The sequence below is a fragment of the Haemorhous mexicanus genome, chromosome 10 (assembly GCF_027477595.1).
Source record: "Haemorhous mexicanus isolate bHaeMex1 chromosome 10, bHaeMex1.pri, whole genome shotgun sequence".
In the NCBI taxonomy this organism is placed as follows: domain Eukaryota; kingdom Metazoa; phylum Chordata; class Aves; order Passeriformes; family Fringillidae; genus Haemorhous; species Haemorhous mexicanus.
Genome location: NC_082350.1, coordinates 17,526,370 through 17,546,007, shown reverse-complemented (window position 1 = coordinate 17,546,007; position 19,638 = coordinate 17,526,370). Strand labels below are relative to the sequence as shown.

Sequence of the window (19,638 nt, the reverse complement as noted above, 5' to 3'; positions counted from 1 at the left end):
ACATCCAGTAAATCTTTAAGTTATTTCATTTAAAAGAGTCAGCTGAATGGACATGAATGGCTTGCTTTACCTTGCAAGTGAGCAAGAAAAAAGTTAAGACCTGCTTCAAAGAGAGTGTAGGTTCCTGTGTCAGGAGAATACAGAGCTTATCCCAGATGTTCAGGGCCTGCTACCACAAGTATCTGCCACCCATCGTGAATTGTAGCTCCAGGCAGTTAAAGAATTAGCACATTGGTTTCAACAAAGTGCATATTTGCAGCCTGCCCTAAATAGAAGTGAGCTGAAAAAAAGGGGTGCCAAATATTCTGCCACATTTATACACTGGTAGCAACTAATGGGCTGTTTTGCTGAGATGTATTTGGCCTGTCAAGTCTACTGCAGAGGCCAATGATGGTCCCAGTTCAGAGAGTCCAAACCTGTAAGTCTGGTGGGGCAGCCCCAGCCTCCCTTTGTGCTCAGCCCTTGGGGATGTGCTGGCTGGCTCTGAGCTGTCCCTCAGCACAGGAATGGCCAGCACAAGCACAGCTCAGAGCTGTCTGAGATCCATGAACTCGCAGATGCAAAGCTGAAGTGAGGTCCAAATTCTGATCTAGCATTTCTCACCAGCTCAGACATGTTGAACCACCAGGCTCAGATCTGTTTCTCCTTTAGAACTATTCAAAGGACTTGGACTTGTAGCTTGTCACAGGCCCTTTATTCTGGGCACAGACTGCAAGGTGAGGTAGGAAAGACACTGAGCAAGTAAAACATGGCATGATACTCCTTGGCGTAAGGATACTGCAGAAGAGCTGCAGAGCCAATGGCCAGGTAGTCAATGGGACAAGAGAAGCCAACCTCAAAGCAGAGCTCCAAGTCCACAGCAATAAAATAATCCTGGCACACAGGCCTACACCTAGATAAAATTTTCTGAGTGAATTCAGCTTACCAGTAACAACATTATTAAATGTGACAACATTATTAGTGGTATTCTAGTTTTCATTTTTATTGCTGAAGAAGTTTCAGATGACCATAGGAACAAGGGCTGGCACGTGGGATCCATGGAATGATGGGACTGCAGCTCTGAGCCCAGGGGCTGCACCCTGCACACATGCTCCTTCAGGGTAGAGTCTCATGTTCTCAGCTATCTCCTCCTGCTTTACCTCCAGGCCCAGTGGTATCACTTTTATCTCCAGGATGCCACAGAGAGCAGTCTCTCATCCTGGAGAATCAGGCAATGCAACGGAAGTAAGGGTAGGAAAGGCTGAGTGTGGGCAGCACAGCCTGCCTGCTGTTCTTCAAATTGTCACCTCCCTTGGCACCCACACCAGCCCCCCCTGCACAGCTGAAAAAACCACCTGGGTGAAGAAACAACACTGCTCTCAGCTATGTGGCAAGTATGCCTGTGAAGGGGAAGGGGCTGACCAAATTCCTGCCCTGACCATGCTGTCAAGCTGTGCAGTACCCCAAAGGCTGTGGCAGGAGGGATCTCAGAGAGATCAGATGACATTTCTGACTGTAGCCAGTAACAAGACCAGCCTGCAGCGAGTGTTTTCATTAAACCAAAAGGGACAGAATGTTTCATGCACCTGCTGAGGAAGATGTTACTTAAATCCACAGCTACATGCACACACATTTGCACTGACTGACTACAGGTATATACAAACTGACAATGTCTCCAGCTTCTGGAGGCCGCCAAGGTGACCTCGTGGGTTAAGAAGCTTAATCATGCCCCTCTCTCCCTTCTTTCAGGACCTCAAAGGAAGCATCTCTCATTGTCATCACACCTAATAAAAACCTGGTTCATTCATTTTAAATTGTCAAAACATACTTGTAAAAGTAATGAGATGATCCAAGTCCACTTGTTCCAACATACACACAATTTGGTTAAAAGGAAATGCCTTAAGTGATAGAGACACACAGAGTTAAGAGATTTTCTGGTCCTCATGCTGAAAAGGACTGGAGATACATATGTGCCTTTAAGAACCCCTCAGCACTGGTCAAAAAAAAAAAAAAAACCAAAACCCCAAAAACATTTCAGTGTGGAAACTTCCACTTTTTACAGGACCATCTTCAAGTAAAACAGATGTCTGATGCAGGTTTGCAGAGGTGAACTTGCTCTAGCATGGAGTTTCTGCCAATGGAAGAACAAAACCTTTTTTCCCTTCTTGTTTCAGAGGTTTCAAGCACCAGAGCAAGGCAATGCCTGCAAGAGTGTGGGAGGATCAGGGGAACTACTCACAACTGACCACGGTGGATCTGCAAGCAAGAGTCAGGAAAGCCGGAGCCACCCAGACTGCCCAGACCCTGCCAGCCCCCAGCAGCACTGGCCAAGCCACCTCTAGCCCCATGGTAGTGACAAGGGCCCTGCTAAAGCTGGCTCTGTCTGGCATCTTGCAAATCAACCACCTGGGGAAAAAGAATTACAGAATAGAGCACTCAGTTTATTACACAGTAATGACAGTGTCAACCTATACAGGCTGGTATATCAATCCTAATTTAAGGAAAGCTAATTAAGTGCAGTGCTCTTTGCGCAGCTTCAGGAAGACTAATTAAAGCAGACAAGCATGTCTGCAGAGCAGTTAGTCTTTTTACCATTAACAGGACCTAAAATAAATGGCTGGTGCAGCAGCAGAGGTAAGATAAGTAGCCGGCTGGTGAGCTGGAATTACCGTCATGGTAATTAAAATGGTCACAGATCACAGGACTGCAACAGCAGTTTGTTTTACTTCGTGCAAATACATACATCTATGTATACATCTATGCTAAGGTATTCACAGGAATCAGCAGAGAAAACACTGCACAGTTGGTGCCTCAAGGACTGGTACAATATATTCATTTTTGCCAGTTGAACTGTTCAGAATTCAACATACCACTTAGTTTAACCATAAAATATGAACACCTATGACATCAGGTGATTACAAATTCCAGTGGTCAGGGCTCACTCTGCTCAAGAGAGAGGCTACCTGCATCAGGATGAAACATTGCAATGGTAAGCCATGGGCTCAGGCTGTATTAGAGGCAAGGTTTCTGGCATCACCACCCAGCAGGGCAAAGCTTGGGTGCTGACAGTGCAATTTTCTTGCTGCTTGGAGAAACGTGCCAGTTTTGTACACAGTAGACAAAGCAGCACTCTATAGATCCTCCTGTATAACTCAATGATCTTCCCAAGCAGCAGCACACAGATGAGTCAACTCACCTGTGGAGACACGGAGCCCAGATTTTCACCACTAATAAAAACCAGTCCAGAGAACTGCATGTACCCACTAGAGCATCAGAAAGCCCTTCATGAAACAAGACATTTTCTTCACCAGCTGGTGTAACCTTTCATGGCAGGCAGAGGCCTTAAGAAGCAAAGTATGATCCAGCTATTCAGCAACCAGGCAAAGCAGAGGATGGAGGAATTTCACCCCAGGCAACACAAGCACAAGTCAGCTAGCAGCCAAACCATGTCCATGCTCCTGTGTGACACAGATCACCACTCCTCCTGGTCCTGGCAGCAGCCACCACCATCTCAAGTCACTTGGGCTGAAGCCCCAGCTTTGGCATTTGTCTGAACTTGGACTGCTCAGGAATGAGGCTGTGGGCAGAGTTTAGACTGCCAAGTCTCATGAGAGAAAGAGACATTCTCTGCAAGAAAATCAAAGCACCTAAGGAAGGTGCTGAGCAGGGAATCACTGAAGTCTTCCAAGAGAAAACCCAGACACAGTGGCTGGAATAGAAGGAAATGGAAGGGAAGTGAATGAAGTGGAACAGAATAGAACTGTTTCTGTTGGAAGGGACCAACAACAATCATCTGGTCCAACTGCCTGACCAATTTAGGGTTCACCAAATTAAAGCAGGTTGTAGTTAAGGGCTTTGTCCAGATGCCTCTTAAACACCGACAGGGTTGGGGCAGTGACCACCTCTCTATGAGACCTGTTACAGTGTTTGACGACCCTCTTGGTGGTGAAAGGCTTCCTAATATCCAGTCTTACCTTCCCCTGGTGCAGCTTTGAACCATTCCCACATGTCCTGTCACCAGGGAGAAGAGATCAGCACCTCCCTCTCCACTTGCCTGTGTTAGGAAGCTGACAGAATTAAGGCACCGGGACTTAATTCCCTTATTTATCCCCCACCATTCTGACTCCCCTCCCACAGGCAACTTTTAGACCAAAGCAGTCTCCAGTGGTGTTCACAGGAGGTTTACAAAGACCAACACATCCAAAACAACTACAAAAGAGAACAAAGAGCACACCAGAAGCCTGAAGGTGGCTGAAACCTACGGTCTGTGAATTCCAGCATTCAAGAGTCAACCAGCTCATTGACACCCTGCCCCACCTCAGCTGTCATGGCCCACAGTCCCTACAGTCATCCAAAGGCTCCTGAAATGCCAAGCTGAATCTTTTGCAGAAGCACCAGCCCATTTCCAAAGTCCAGGGTGCTTCAGCTGGAGGTGAGACAGGAATGACCATTGTTTATTAAAGTTTCAGCAGTGCAAGCCTTCTTTAAACTTGTGTAGGTCAGTGCTAAGACACAGCACAACTGACTACATGTCTAGACACTTGCAGTGCATTTACATTCTTCTAGGGACTCCTTAGATTGTCCTGTTCTCTCCACTTTGTGAATACAGACAATAGCCTGGTGGGAGTGAAAGCTCAGCCTCCTGGTTTACCCTTATTAACTCCAGCTCAAAGCTGGCATTTTAAAATTAAGCATAGCAAAGGCACTTTTAGACTCTTAAAGCTCTTCAGGTCATTTCTAGGACCCTGCTGAGCACCATCTTGCAAAAGCTAAGCAGACACAATTTTTCAGAGCTGGAAACAGTTGTTTTAATTTGAGAACAGGCATCCTAGAGCTGTCAACTCACTGCAGTGAATGGTACTAACATTTTTTCACACAACAGTCCCATTGTTATGGCAACCACAGAAATCAATCTCGTTCTTCAATCACAAGTAAACCCAGCTCGACCACAGTGTTGGTGCAGGTTTGTTACAAAGTGCCAATAAGCAAAGGATCAATCTGCCAACATTCATCACTCAAATCAGGACAAAGTACCCTTTCTCCAAGAGAAATTTCAGAGACCAATCAGTGCCTTAGCATTTGAGACTTCAACATCTCAACTCCTAAAAGCATTTTTTACTTGTAGTGTCTACCACATTTGTCACACTTGATGCTGGCAGATTTTAGTTAAAACCCAAGAGTGGCTGCTTCCAAGACAGCCTCTTAAAAGGAATATATTTTAAAAATATGCCTGCAAGAGAAGTACCCTGACAAATCTCTGATGGCAGTCTGAATGCCTTGTAACAGACTGACAAAGATACTTGACACATCTCAAAACTCTTTTGGCATGGTGCATAAATTTAAAAATGAACTATAATTATAAAATAATTGGAAGCAAAAACTAATCCCTCCAAACACTGAGCATTATAAACCCACAAAAAATCCAGCAGAGCACAAAATGCATTGAAAGCCCAACTTCAAACCAGCACTACTCTTTTTAATTTCTCTGTGTTTATGTTTTAGCTAATGTCCTGTCCTGGTTCAGAAAACAGACCTCAGTCCAAGAGAGCAGCTGACAATGACTCCTGGTGTATTACACATCTACAACAATAAACTTTTACATTTTCACCAGGGACTGCTCACTGGATTGCTGAACCAGAACCACTTATTCCTTCTATTTATCCTTCTATTCTTTCCTCCATATTTATGGCCTCCAAGTAAGAGGGAAGACAGAAAAGAAAAAAACTGCAGTCTTATACCTATGTAGCTTGAAAAGCCAAAATATATTTATAAACAAGATCAGAGTCTCTGGGAGGCCAAGTACCAGCAGTATTTCCTACAAGTCATCTGTAATTGTGCCACAAATATAATGAGTTCTCTGCACCACCACTATCCCACACAAGAAAGCAAAGTGTAATTGAAAATGCACTTGCATTACAAAAACTATTTGAATCATAGATGCACAGAGCTAGAAATGGAAGAGGCACTAGGTCATCCAGCCCCCATAGGTCAGAGCCAGGCTGCTCATGACAATATATGTGCAAGGGCTTTCTCCTGTATGGTATCAAGCATCTTTAGTGATGGAGTTTCCAGTCCTTTAGCAATCTACACTACAGTCTATTTTGGGTTGCACAGGAAAGGCTTCCTTTTTGTTTTACCTTACTTGTCCTTATAACACCCCTTTCTACCCTCCCACCATCATAAATGATTCTCATTTTTTCATTTTGGTCCACATATTTTTAACTATCAACTACTATATCTTTCACAAACTTCTAGTTTCAGTGTTGGCAGATACACATTGAACAGTTAATCCTTCCTTGTAAATCAATCTCTTATCTTCCAGAATATTTTTGCTAGTCTTTTCCAGACTGTCCCACTTCTAATCCATGCTGTGATATCTCCAGGACAGTTCTGCCTCATACACTTGCATTTGGGCAATCTATGTTATGATTTATGGGTTGGTTGGTTTTTTTATGGAGTGATCTGAGAATAACCTGGTAACAAAGATCCAATCACCCAAAAAGTGAGACAGATGGACAGGTTAAATCATGTTTCAGATCACACCATCAGAGTGGAACACAAGGAAAATACTGTTCCTTGTAATGACCAGCCTGTCCTTGTGATCAGCTCTGAAATACCACAGCAGGGGATACACCACCTCACCAGCTGGAGTAGTCCTGGGTTTCTTCAGCTACAGCACCAGAGACAGATACCTGGGCTGACACTGGGACCTGGACACTCCTTTTGTCCACCCTGTGCTATCTCACCTATAGGGAGAGCAGGGCACCAGCAAAGCACTGTGATATCAAGTAAAGAGGGAGTATTTGGCACACCTGAACTGTCCCACTTAACATATATAAACATGAGTGGCTATGGCACTTTCCTCTGCTCATCAAAACCCCACCCTGGGATCCAGTGGAATTCAGTAAGAAACAGAGACACTGTCAGACTTATTTAAGATTTTATTCTCCTCTCCTTCTGTTATTCCCTCCACTTCTCTCCATAAAATAAATATCCAGGCAAAAACAAGACTGTATGCATAACAATCTAGGTACAAAAGTTACTGTTTTCCCCAGCTAAACAGATTTCTAACAAAGCAAGTTTAGGTGTGTTGGCCTACAAGATCAGAAAGCAAAAATCCTATCCAACCACACACCACAAATTTTGTTTGAAGCTGCACTTCCAGTGATCACATGCACCTTCCTATAAGGAAAAAAGTGAAGTTGCCCTGTGTCTCTCTATCAGGCACTGGTAACAGCATCTGAGAGCACAGAGCATGCATCATTTTGTTCAAAACAGGGCCACCATAATTGCTGTATCTATACTGTAGTAGAAAATATTATGAAAACAGAGAGGAGGACCAAAAGAAGCCAACCAGAAGCAAGGAGCTGAATCACATCACTGGCAACAGCACCTCGAGCATATTTACTCCAGAGCTTTACCTACTCAGCTAACGGCAGAGAAAGGAGCTAACATGAACACTCCTCATCAGTCCAAGAATGGGACAGCCCCCAGACTGCCTGGAAAGCAGAAGTAGCCAGAGCAGGTACAGTCACCATCACCAGGTTCTGGAATCCATCCTATTACAGAGGAACTGGATCTGATATGATTAGACACCACTGAGTAATCCTTTGTATGTCACCTATGTATCTAATCCGATGTATCTCTCTATGGAGAACATTTAATCAGTCACAGAACAGCTCAGTGAGAGCAGAGATCATAATCTGGCCCTTTTTGTGTCTCCACTCCAAGATAACAGTCAGTTCTGAAGCAATGTTGCTTATACATTTGCTAAACAAGTCATTTCTCAGTTTCCATCAGAAACCAGAGCATATTTACATATCCTATTATAGCTGAGTAAGACTTGCTCTACTTAACACTAGCTTTTTGTAGTGGAAAATCTCCAGGAAACAAGCTGTTTAACGATGTTTTATCTGCCCTGCACTCATTCCTAACTAAAGTTGTCCACCTGCCTTGGAAAGACATCTGTTTCAGAGGCTGACTGCTTTCCTCCAACACCCCTTGCACAGCTCAAGGCTGCCATTTTTACCATCATCTCTAATTTTATCAGCCAATCATCTCCTTGGGCATCTACAGCAAAGACCATGCTGTCAAACCCTTACTATCCACAGTGCTAATCCCTGTTACCAGCTGTAACACTCCTTGAGAAACAAATAAATGCAAAGAAGAGCTGCAGTGCAGGTACCAACAGTGCTGCATAGCCTCCCTCCTCAGTGGGCAGAGGGACACAGCAGAGCACCTCTGCTCTTCCTCCCTTATCAGCCAAACGAAGGGTGCCACATTTCTGAAGGGGCAGCCAAAATTACAAATCTGGCCTTCAACAACTTGGATCAGTTGCAGATGAGGTCCTGTGCTGAAATAACAAGATGCAAATTTGAACTGAAAGCTTCATTGCATTCATTTGCCTGCAAGAGCAAAGTTCAGTAACTCTGCCCTGCAAGGGAAGCAAGTGAGCACTAACTGTCCCCTGCCAATGCAGAGCATCCTGGCCGGCCCCCTCTGCTCCCTTTCAGCCTTGTGGGAGGAGCAGCCCTTCGGAGGGACCTCGGCAGAGAAAGGGTCTGCCGGGAACCTCATGAAGCTCAAAGGGAAAAACAGAGTCCTGCACACAGGGAGGAACAGCCCCATGCAGCAGCACAGACTGGGGAAGAACCAGCTGGAAAGCAGCTTGGCAGAAAAGGATGTCCTGATGGACAAGCTAAACATGAACCAACAAAATGTCACTGCAGCAAAGGCGGCCAAGAGCCTCCTGGGCTGCACTAGGAGGAGTGCTGCCAGAAGGCCAAAGGACGCATTCCTTCAATCCTTCCCCTCTGCTTGGCACCTGTGAGATCACAAATGGAGTGCTGTGTCCAGTTCTGGGCTCCCCAGTACCAGGGAGATGTCAACAAAGGGCTGCAAGTTTGCTGAAGGGCCTTGACAATGATTAGGAAATCAGAGCATCCAGCCTACAAGGAGAGGCTAAGAAAGCTGGGACTGTTCAGCTTTGAGAAGAGAAGGCTCAGGCAGGGAAACCTTTTCAATGTGAAAATACACCTGAGATAGGGAGTAAAGACAGCAAGACAATTTCCAGTGGTATCCAACGGGACAAGAGACAATTACCACAAAACACAGGAGAATCTACTTGAAGGAAAAACCACACGTTTTTCTGAACCCCAGAACATGCTCCTCAGAGGGACTGTGGAATCTTCATCTTTGGAGCTATCCAAACCCCAAATGGGCACAGCCCTGAGCAGCCTGCTCCAGCTAACCCTGATTTGAACAATGGGGTTGGAGTAGATGATCTCTAGATCTGCCTTCCAAGCTGAACAATCTGATGATTCTTCAGAGTTTAGCCCTGCTCAGCTGAAGTCAGTCAGTTTCTGCTCCTCAGAACACATCCATCTTGTCGATATTTCAGAGTTCCCTGCCACAACACCCTTTCTCTGCTCAGTATTTTTAGCTCATTGTTTTGTATTTTGCCAGCTGAGAAACTGCAGTTTGTAATTTTACCTTCAGCTTCATATTTCTTCTTAAAAGTGAATACAATGTCCTGTTTATAATAATAAAATCACTAGCTGGCAGGATGACATCAAATGGAAAAAGAGAAAGCAACTGGAAAATTTAGAGCAAGCAATTTTGAGTGCCAAGTTTCACATTTGTAATAGTCCAGCGGAGGTCAACAGGCTGACTTATTATTAGGCAAATGGTAAAGAAATAGATATCCTCTAGTTCTTCCATGTGAGACTATATAAACCATCTCTACTTGAACAGGTTCTAACACTTTCCAAAAAAGTGATGTTATACATTTTCCACAGTAACACCAACAATGGGAGACAAGCAAAAGGCAGAATTGCTTTGCAAAGAACAGCCTTTTTTCTCTCTCCAATATTTAGGTTTTTGTTTCCCACTATGATTGGACTTTCCTGGCTTTACTTTCTTGTCCCAGTTAAGCAGTAAAGGAAACAAAAAGATATGAATGAAATTAGAAACATTTGGAACGAGTCTTAGAAATAGCTTTTGGGTTTCTTAGATTCCTGGCTAGACCTCTTCAAATGGCCTCCTCCTCCCTCTGTCCCCATCTCCTGCACCCACCTCTGAAATTTGTATTTCCTTCTTTGCCCTCACCCCTCTTTTCTTCAGGGGCTACATTTTGTCCCAAAGCAAACACGGAAATGAAAATTACATGCTGTAACGCTGGAAAAGACCGGAAAGTGGTTGAAACTTTGCACCCATCAACATTTGTCTCTATGACATTAATCCTCCAAAGTTTCCCTAAAAGCAGAAACCAAACACTTCTCAAACTTCTAATGAAACAAATACCATCTCCAGTCAACCTGAATAACAAAATGAGCACTCCAGTCCTATCTGTATTATCATATTTTAAGTCTCTGGAAGGGAAGGTTCCTCAGCCACACATTCTGTTAATTCATGAACCTTCATGCTCTCTCTAAAATTCATTGCAGGATGCAATGCCAACACCTAATACTTGCCCAGTGCTTTTCATTACAAGGTTTGGGTGCTCTTTAGAAACAAGTAAGCTGGGAATGCCTGTGAAATTCTTGTCTAATTTTACAAATAAACCCATGCAGGTGAGAAACAGATGTCCATGGCAAAACTGTGTAAAAGTGGCAGAGCAGAGTGCTAAGCCAGTTAAGTCATGTCAAAGCCATCCACAAGGTTTAGATCTTTTCTGCCTTAAGTAATATTGAAATATTATGTAAACCTTTCTTTGTGAGCTATTACTGGAGAAGTGAAGGAAAAAAAAGATCTCTTGGAAGCAATTCTACACAGGCAGTGTAGGTGAGATCACAGTTGCTGTCCAAATAGAATATGCGTGGCAAGAACAGGCTTCCTGTAAAACTGGAAGACTTGCAGGAACATCAAGGAACATATTTACAAGATGGCATGGTTAAAATGCCTTTCCCTCTTGCCCAGCCTCAGCAGCTTGGTGAAACACATTGTCTCACTTGCATCGATAACCACACTCACAAACACCTCTGGTGCAGGGCGCTCTCTGCACGCTCCAAGCTGTGACTCCCAGACCACACCTCGGACACTGCTCAGCAGAACACACAAACTGCCTTTGGAGGAGGAAAGGGTCACTTCCCAAGATGAAAGGAAACAAGGAAAAGTTATCTCAGGAAGAGGAAACAGACAAAAACACAAGACATTTTTTGGGTCTCAGTTCCAAATCCAAATCAAACTTTTATAGATGACACTGGAAAATTTACAGCCCTACATTACAGAACTGCAGAGGATTTACTAGAGGACAGTACTTTAAGCTAAACTCTAATGTGTTTACTCTAGTCAAGCAAGCAATGTGTAAATTAGATTAGGTATATACAGGTGTTAACATGGCTGTTTTAGGAGAAAAGATGAGGTTTTATTTCACTGTAATGAATTGATATCATACTCTCAGACTACTGCACAGTAATCTGGGAAGCCTGACAGATCACCATGCACAAAACACAGCAAAGATGGGCACTCACAGAGGCAGGTGTGTGAGATCCCCTGGGAAACAAGGCATAACTCAGATGTGCACCCAGAACAGACACCCAAGTTCAGGTGTGTTCCTCTGGATGCCATCCTGGCCTGTGTGGACTGGCCCTTTGTAGGACAGTGCAGACCACAGCACACTTACTGCTGACAATACGAAAGCTGATATCTAATAACAAGTTAAGGCCAAGCCACCTTGGGACTTGTCAAAAACAGTCTTAAGGTCTTCTGGTCTCATCAGAGATGCCAGCCAGGTCTCCAAATACCTGACACCACCTCCCTACCATTCACACTGCATTTACTAACAAAATTCATCTTCTTTCTGGATAGACAAACCCCTTTCTGTGAGGAAATGACAAGGAAGACTCATCTGTATTTTATTTTCTGTAACTAGAAGTCTCATGTTATCTCCATATGTGTTTAGACCACAGACTGGTTAGTCAGCAGTGCGGCAGTTGACATTAAAAGGATTAGCAAATTAAGCTCAAATAATTGTCTTAAAAATTTTGACTGTTAAGTGTTTATATTTGAGAGGATCAAAAGGAAATCTACTTTGTAGTGTGCACTGTGGTCAGGAAGGGGCAGAGAGGGATTTAAATGGCTTAACCGCAGAACTGTTATCACCTTGATAAGTCCCAGTGTAATAATTCAGCAATAAAAGCAAGAAATGCACTTGGAATTTGTTTCCAAAACTGACTGTCTGACTGGAGACAAGTCAAGCTCTTTATTTGCTTAAAAGAATTCGGTCAGGAGAAATGGAGAAGGCTACTGAACTGTAGTCAAGAATATAAAAATAAGCACTTTCAAGTGACATCTGAACAACAGCATTCAGTGTCTACTTTTTTTTAATGGTACCTGAAGCCTGCAGTCTGAGTCTGGTATCTGAGTGTTAGCATTAGTCAATCAGGAGTGTGATTCTCTGCTGAATTATTCCACTGTATGGCAGTGGAAAGCCAGAAAGCTGAAACAGTAAGGAGGCTGCAGGCTTCAGAGCAGAATGAGGTCCAAAGTAACACCTGGAGTACAGGCACAGACACAAATACATTTTCAGCCTTGAAATAAAAAATGCTGCAGTTTATCAGCTTATCTGCTCAAATTGCTAATGTCCATACCAGTAACACAGACAAATGAAGAGGAGCTTGCTGCATAAATACAGGTGTTTGTACCAGTGCAGTGTCCAGAGGCATCAGCCTCCTAGGGCTGCTTCACCTCAGCATTACACAAGACAGCCATGAATCTGCCAACTGAGTCAGGATGCTCCAGCAGGAGCAAGGCTGGAAACAGAACACACTGTCTCTTCTTAATAATGTGTTTATTGTTTGCCTGCATCATCCTTTATTGCAAAGTGAGGTTCTAAACAAATAATTTTTCTTTGGTCTTTAAATCTTTTCCCGTAAAGATGTCTCTAAAATCTGACACTTAGAAGTGCAGCAAATCCACTGTTTTGGGTAGTCCAGCAATGTCAATGTCTGCCACTCAACAGGCTGTGAAGTTCCTGAAAGCTGGCTGGGAGCACCACCGAATTGCAGGGATGGCTGATGTGAGGTAGGTGGACAGTCTTTATCTGTCTTGAGTCTCAGAGTAACAACATCCCAGATCAATCATCTGCCAGGCATTCAGAAAATCTCTGCTATAAAACTACCACTAAAATGCATAATACATTCCAGACAAAATCATAACGCTTTCAGATTAGGAGCTGAACACCAAATTTTCAATTTGTATTAGTTCTTTTGAGAAAAAGCCTCTCTGTCTCACAAAATACTTCTCCAAGTAACTGATCTCCTGGGTTTGCCAGTACTTTCAGAAGTAGTTTCTTTCTATGCTTTCTAGCACAGCTAAGGTATAACATGATCCATGTTATAAAGTCAGTGCCTTTACAAAATGGGATGAAAGCAAAACAAAATAGCACAACCCTGCACCAACCCAAGGAGTGTCAGATCATGCTTTTTCCTGTTACCTTAAATCTCTTCTTTTGGCCACCTCTCCTGGTGAGATAACCCAGGGCAGGTTCTGGGGAAGACATTCCAGGACTTCAGAGGAAAAGTCAGAGAAATCCACACCGTACTCTGTCAGGATCCCTTCCGATTCCGGCTCGATCTCTCCGGCCTGTCCAAGACTTTTGCACAACTGCCTGCAGAAAGAAAGGGATGCTTTTTTAAAGTGCGTAATTACTACTGTCATGTTGTTATTGTCCCCACAGAGAGGCTGCTGAGCCCTCAAATACACTCTTTCACCCATTCACTTCTCCCTGAGTTTTGGCAGAGGACTTAGCAGGAATTCAAACCATACCATGACTTGTTTCTGCTGAAGATGCAAAACACTCACCAGGCACTACACACTGGGCTGTTTTTGCGTATCTCATTTGAAGTAGATCTTTTAAATTATTAGGTTTCTGTGAAGGTAAAAAGTTTCCAACTTTAGAGAAAAATGCATCCAACAGGGATAAGAAAAGCATAGCTGTCCACACAGGCAGCTCTAGCATTACACATGGCTGCCTTGAGACCCTCCCTCCTCTCCTCACTCTCCTCACCACTGAAAAAGGTGACTCACCTATACTACCAAAAATACAGAATAGATTCACACCAAATACCAGAGAGCTCCATGGGGAGCTCAGTACACTGCACTCCATCCCAAAGGATACACAGCTCTGCGCGGGCAAACCCATGCCCTGTGAAGACAGAGGTGTGAAGAACCCACACTGCCTCCCTGACAGAAATCATACAACACACCCACAGATCATCTTTTCAACCATTTTCCAGGCTTCTTACAGAACCTCAGCATTCCCAGTCATTTGTTCCTCCTCTCATGGCTAAGCAGAAGCCTCTGAACCCAGAGCTAACTGGAGAGGGGCCAATGATCCAGAAACAAGTCCCAGACAGGGGAAATTGTCCCCCCCATGCTAGCAGGGCTTGATGAAGTACTCTGCACACGTAAGGATGAAGTTGCTGCTCTATTGTGCTTGGAGAAAGTTTTGATTTGCTCCAGTGCAAACCCCAGCATGGATCTGTCCAACAGCTCTGGTGTCAAAAAAGGCTCAGCTCTGGACACTGTGCAAAGCAGGACTCCAAAGGAGCGAGACATTTGTTCCCCCTCCAGCTGACTGCAAACATCCCATGAGAACCCATGTCATACGGTGGCTCCCCCTGTCCCCTTTCTCACCTTTAGATTGCTCTACAGTACAGAGTTAAATTACTTTTTATTTTTTTAATATACTGCCATTAGGCCAATGCACATTACAGTCAATAGAGATAATGTTCCTGACCCAAGAAGATTACAACTGAAATTAAGGTGAATCCATCAAAATATGACACAAAAGAGAGGGGCAATAACACAGCACAAAACCAGCCACTCTAATAAGTGTTTTTCCACTGCATAAAATACACAATCATTATATTGATCCTTCTGCTTTAATTCCAATGAGTGAGAACAGACACTAATTACTTTCCTAAATTAGGGCCAAAACAGTGCACTTGTTATTTGGACAAGCAAGACGGTCTCAAGGCTTCAAATGTGCCATAAACCCACAGAACAAACCCCAGACTCTCAGCACAAGCGAGCCCATCTTCTTTATGGGAGCAAAGCTCTTTCTTCACAATGGGAAGGGCTGTGTAATAAACCTGTCACATTGTGTAATATGCTGGAAAGGATTGCTCACTTCATGGTGTGGTAAATTGTAGAGCTCCCATCGTCTAGCTTTAAAATAAAAATGAAAACAAGGATAAAAGATATTTCCCTTTATTGTTTCAATTTTATGTACAAACTGTATGGCAGAAATACGTGTGCATTTGGCATCGTGGCTGAATTCTCTGTTCCTGCAGCTGGGTCCCAGTCTAATCCTTATTTTAATGTAAATAAATGAGGCATCAGTTTTATCTCCCTCTCTCTCAGCAGTAACAATAAAACAGAGAAATCACCACTTCATTTCCAACGTCTGTTGCAGAGCTGGGACTGAGCAAGAAAGAGCCTGTGGGTCGACAGACCCACCAGCACTGCCAAGGATGGAAAAAACAAAACAGGAAAAGAGAGGACACATTGCCCTGCCCAGCAGAAATGTCAAGAACTCGAGTCCTAGGTGTCCCTTCTCTTGGCAGGGTAGATCTGGGAAGTGCACCAGGAGGGCAGCTGGACATCTACAGGACAAGCCATGGAAAGCACCTCTGAATGCCAGAGTGCTTTCCAGCTCACTCTTCAAACCCATGCTCCCCTTGATCCGTTTACTGAAATCAGATTACGAACCATAAGGGGTTTACCCAGAGGTTTGATATAGGACTAATATTTTTTTAATAGTAATTAACATTTGATTTACAGTGTTCCAGGGAACATTTCCCAAGTACCTTGAAATAAAAAGTGTATAACTGACTTTAATTGGGGCCATGTTACAGTCATGCAGGCATGATGACTTGCATCAGAGCAAAATCTGACAGGACAGCATGTGATCAAAGGTAATGCATATAGGATCACCGATGGCCCCACAGTAACAGCCAGGCTGCAAAATCATTCCTGGGGCTCCACGGCCACCAAGGGCAGCAAGAATAGTTCAAGAGGCTTATAAACAACCAGGGGCACTGGGCCCAGCAGTACTCAGACGTTCACTCCCAGGGAGTCACGGTGTCTGTGACACCCTGGGCTTGCGTGCGTCTCTTTTTTTTTAAATGTCAAAAGGCAAAAAAGAGTTACAATGGTTACAGACGTAAACATTTCTTCTCTGTGACGCTGATGGGGGAGCATTACCTTGAATTCCTTGAATACCCTTGGATTGATGTCAGACATGGTGTAGCATGTACTGACTGCAACATACCATGGTTGGGGCCGAACAGGCTATTTCTCCAAATCAGCCATAGCTGCAAGATTGCTGAACTGCTCCAAGGTGCCCACTCACCAGAGTCTAATCTGACATGGATGTGCACCTGGGGCAGAGCCACCCCCAAGCTGCCATCTTCCCTCTCATGGTGACACTCATTGTTGAGCCACCCATCTCTAGGAACATTTGAGCTCTCTCCACTCCACCTCAACTCCACTGAACTGAAACTGGCCTGTGTGTTCAAAGGTTACGTGATGAGAACTCTCCAAAAAGACAAAGCAGGATTACATAAGGCTTGTTTCTTTTGAAAAGCCAGGCAGGCTCCCACATTGGAGTGAATAACTTCCATTGGGAATGTAACACCCTGGCTCAGTTTCTCCTGGAGCAGATTAGTCCAGTCATCCTACATGGAGGGCTTCTTTCAGCAGCAGGAGAACACCCCCCAATAAGCCACCAGTCCTTAAGGAAGAAGCCCCACCATGGTGCTCCCACTGCCCAGGGCCTGGAGCTCAGACAAAGCTGCACAGGCTTGAGGAAGGCCACAGGTGCCAGTGGAGACAGTGAGAGGGCTGCCAGGCTGAGCATCAGAGGGACAGAGAGCTGTGCCATGGAACCCCAGTGCTTGAGAGCACAGTCCAGCCCTGCTCCACATCATGGAGCTGCCTTCCTTCAGCTGGCAGGCCATGTCCCATCGGAGCACAGGAGCAGCATGGTGCTCCTAACATGGATGGAGCTGTCCCACAAGGTGGTTAGTTGTGCCAAGGGAACAAAGCTTTACTAAGGGACACTACCATCTGCAAGAAGGTGTTTTTTCAACAGAGCTACACTGCTCAGTTGAGAGGATTGGACCTTCCCTTGAGTCTTACACTGAACTACCCAAGGTATCTGGTTATTACCACTCACACAAAATACACTTTTGAATTTAAAAAAAAAAAAAAACAGAATAAAATGCCAGAGATGAAAAGAATTCCAGCCACTCAAGTGGCTTTGGAAATAGCAGCAAGTGAAATAACACCCTGCAACATTTCATTTTATTGCAAAAGCTGGAACAAATCATGTCACCTTGACAGACCAATATCTAAGACCCAAGCTAGAACAGTCACAAGCCCAATGTGACACAGAGGGAGAGGGAGACTCCATGCTTTTCTATTGGTTGTTTTTTTATATAGTCTCATCCATCATCGCATGCGGGGACAAAAAAAATTCCACCTTAACCATCTGCAAAAGTGCAGAGACATCTGGACTAACACTCCAAACAAACCTGGGCTCCACACTGAAAATAGTCCCCAGAAAATAACAGTACATGGCAGTACTTGAAATATTTCTCTGGAAAAGGAGAATGTTTTGGAGCTAATTTGCTTTACCTGTTACCTGAAGCAGGTACAGTTATACATTTCACTGCCAAGGTAAAGTCGCTTCACATGCAAGAGGGAGCACAGCAGCTCAACTCAGGGCATGGCCAGCATGACCTGGAGCCATGAGTTCCTCCTCACTCCTTCCCAGCACGATCAGGGTGACAGGGTGGCCTTTGGAGGGGACAGTGTCACGCTGGTGACCACCAGGTGGCAATCATGACACAGAAACGCACCCCCCTCCCCAAGGGACCTCCAGGGACCCTCGGGTTGCCCCTGTGCAGGTGACCACCCTGGGTGGCCAATGCCACCATCAAACTCTTGGCAGGGGCATCTCACTTCTCCACCCACATATGGTCATTGTGAAGACCAATTTGTGTCATTAACTGTGCTTGGAAGCCTGGCACTGAATTTCCCAATGGAAAAGGAAAGCTGAGGAAGGTGCATGACCAGTCTGGGAGAGTTCAGCTGCAGGATGGAGAGTACCTAGAAACACCCAAGGCATCCACGGGACACAACTGCCAACTCTGGAGGGAGTTTCCCTTGCCACACTTCCAGCAGACGGTGCAGGGAAATGACCAACAGGCTCTCTGTCCACACACCTCCAAAACCATGGTGGTGGTGCCAAAGGCATGTCAGGAACTTTGTGGGCAGAAGTAAGGGGTGCACAAAAAAGTTCACAAAACAAAGCATGTAAACAGCTGCAGATCACCTGCTCTTCTCCCCTTCAGGGGGGCCATGACCAGCAACAAAACTCATTAAAACAAGGCAACATGGCTTATAAATGAGCTTAAAAACGAGCCCAAAAGCAAACAGAATCCTTTGGAACCTTCAAGAGGTTTCCTTGTCTTTCAGTGTTTAAACAAGCATTACTTATGGCTAAAAACAAAAGGGGTCACCAAGGTTTTATGCTCCCATCTCCACAAGGCACTTACTGAAGTGCAACCAACTCCCAGAGGAAACGACTATGTTTGAACACAATCATGGACATTTTCTTTCCTGACAACACCCTTTACATCTTGGAAATGATCAAACCAGACAGATGAGAATAGCCATTATTTTCAAAGGTACGGATTAAAGACACACATTAGCCAATAAAAAATATATTAGCCCATCCTCCTAATTTCCCCTGTTTCTGCTGAAAGGGGGGCTGTTCATGACAAGAAGCCAAGCACTACAATCACCCTCCAGTCTTTTCTCAGTAGGAGTCAAAGAAGACAAAGCAAATCTTTGCCAGTAAGAAACCTATTCTCAGTGAAGTTCACAGCACAGCCAGACCAAAGTTAAGTGGGGCTCAAAGGGAGGCCACTGCAGTTCATGCACTGCAGTTTATCTAGGAATCACTGAGTGACTTCATGGCTCACGTGGCTCTCAAGGAGCACACATGAAACTTGCTATTACTGGGCACACAAATCAGCTACAACTGATAAACTCTGTGAAATGGGGACTTGAGTTTAGTTTACTTTTACTTCTAGGGCTGATAGATCTGTGCCATCACACTTATTCTTAAAACAAGTTTTCTCTAAGTTTTAAGCTTTACCAGCAATTTGAGCTGAGGACTCCTAAACCTGCAGTGCTGATACTGTACATCAGCTGTGCTACCCCGTCAGAACTGCTTTGCAAGGGGAAGAAAAAATTGCACTTTATGAAAAACTCCCACTACTGCACATGCTCCAGATTACATCCAGATGCACCTGTAAAATCTGACCACAGCATGGCCAGAGTTATGAACTCTGGATTACCAACTAAACCAGGACTAAGTATTCCCAAGATAACTGAATAGATTGACCAACATCCTCCATTTCTTATAGAGACCCATTCAATAGAAACAGCGTGGCCACTCCAGGTGGGAGTTTGGTACCCTACAGCAGTTCCAAAGAAAAAAGTGAAAATGCTGAAAACCACTGTCTTCTTCACGGAGAGGCAAAATAAACTTGCAATCTGGATCCAGCCCAGCACAGGCCATTCGTGTAGCACTGGCTTAAAATTTCCTTCTTCACAGCACTGCCAGCAATTTGAACTCTGGAC

The 19,638-nt window shown here is 44.4% G+C and overlaps 1 protein-coding gene across 5 annotated transcripts in view; it reads right to left on the bottom strand.

Annotated features, from left to right (window-relative positions):
- The window catches only part of DIS3L2 (DIS3 like 3'-5' exoribonuclease 2), a 180,489-nt gene that overhangs the window by 89,165 nt on the left and 71,686 nt on the right, over positions 1 to 19,638 (bottom strand). For all 5 annotated transcript variants that reach the window (XR_009487686.1, XM_059855607.1, XM_059855605.1 and 2 more), the window contains exon 10: positions 13,415 to 13,588. Coding sequence is in view for 4 of the 5 variants with exons in the window: in XM_059855607.1 (XP_059711590.1) it covers positions 13,415 to 13,588 (174 nt within the window). In the remaining variant the exon portion in view is untranslated. The remainder of the gene's footprint in view (positions 1 to 13,414; positions 13,589 to 19,638) is intronic.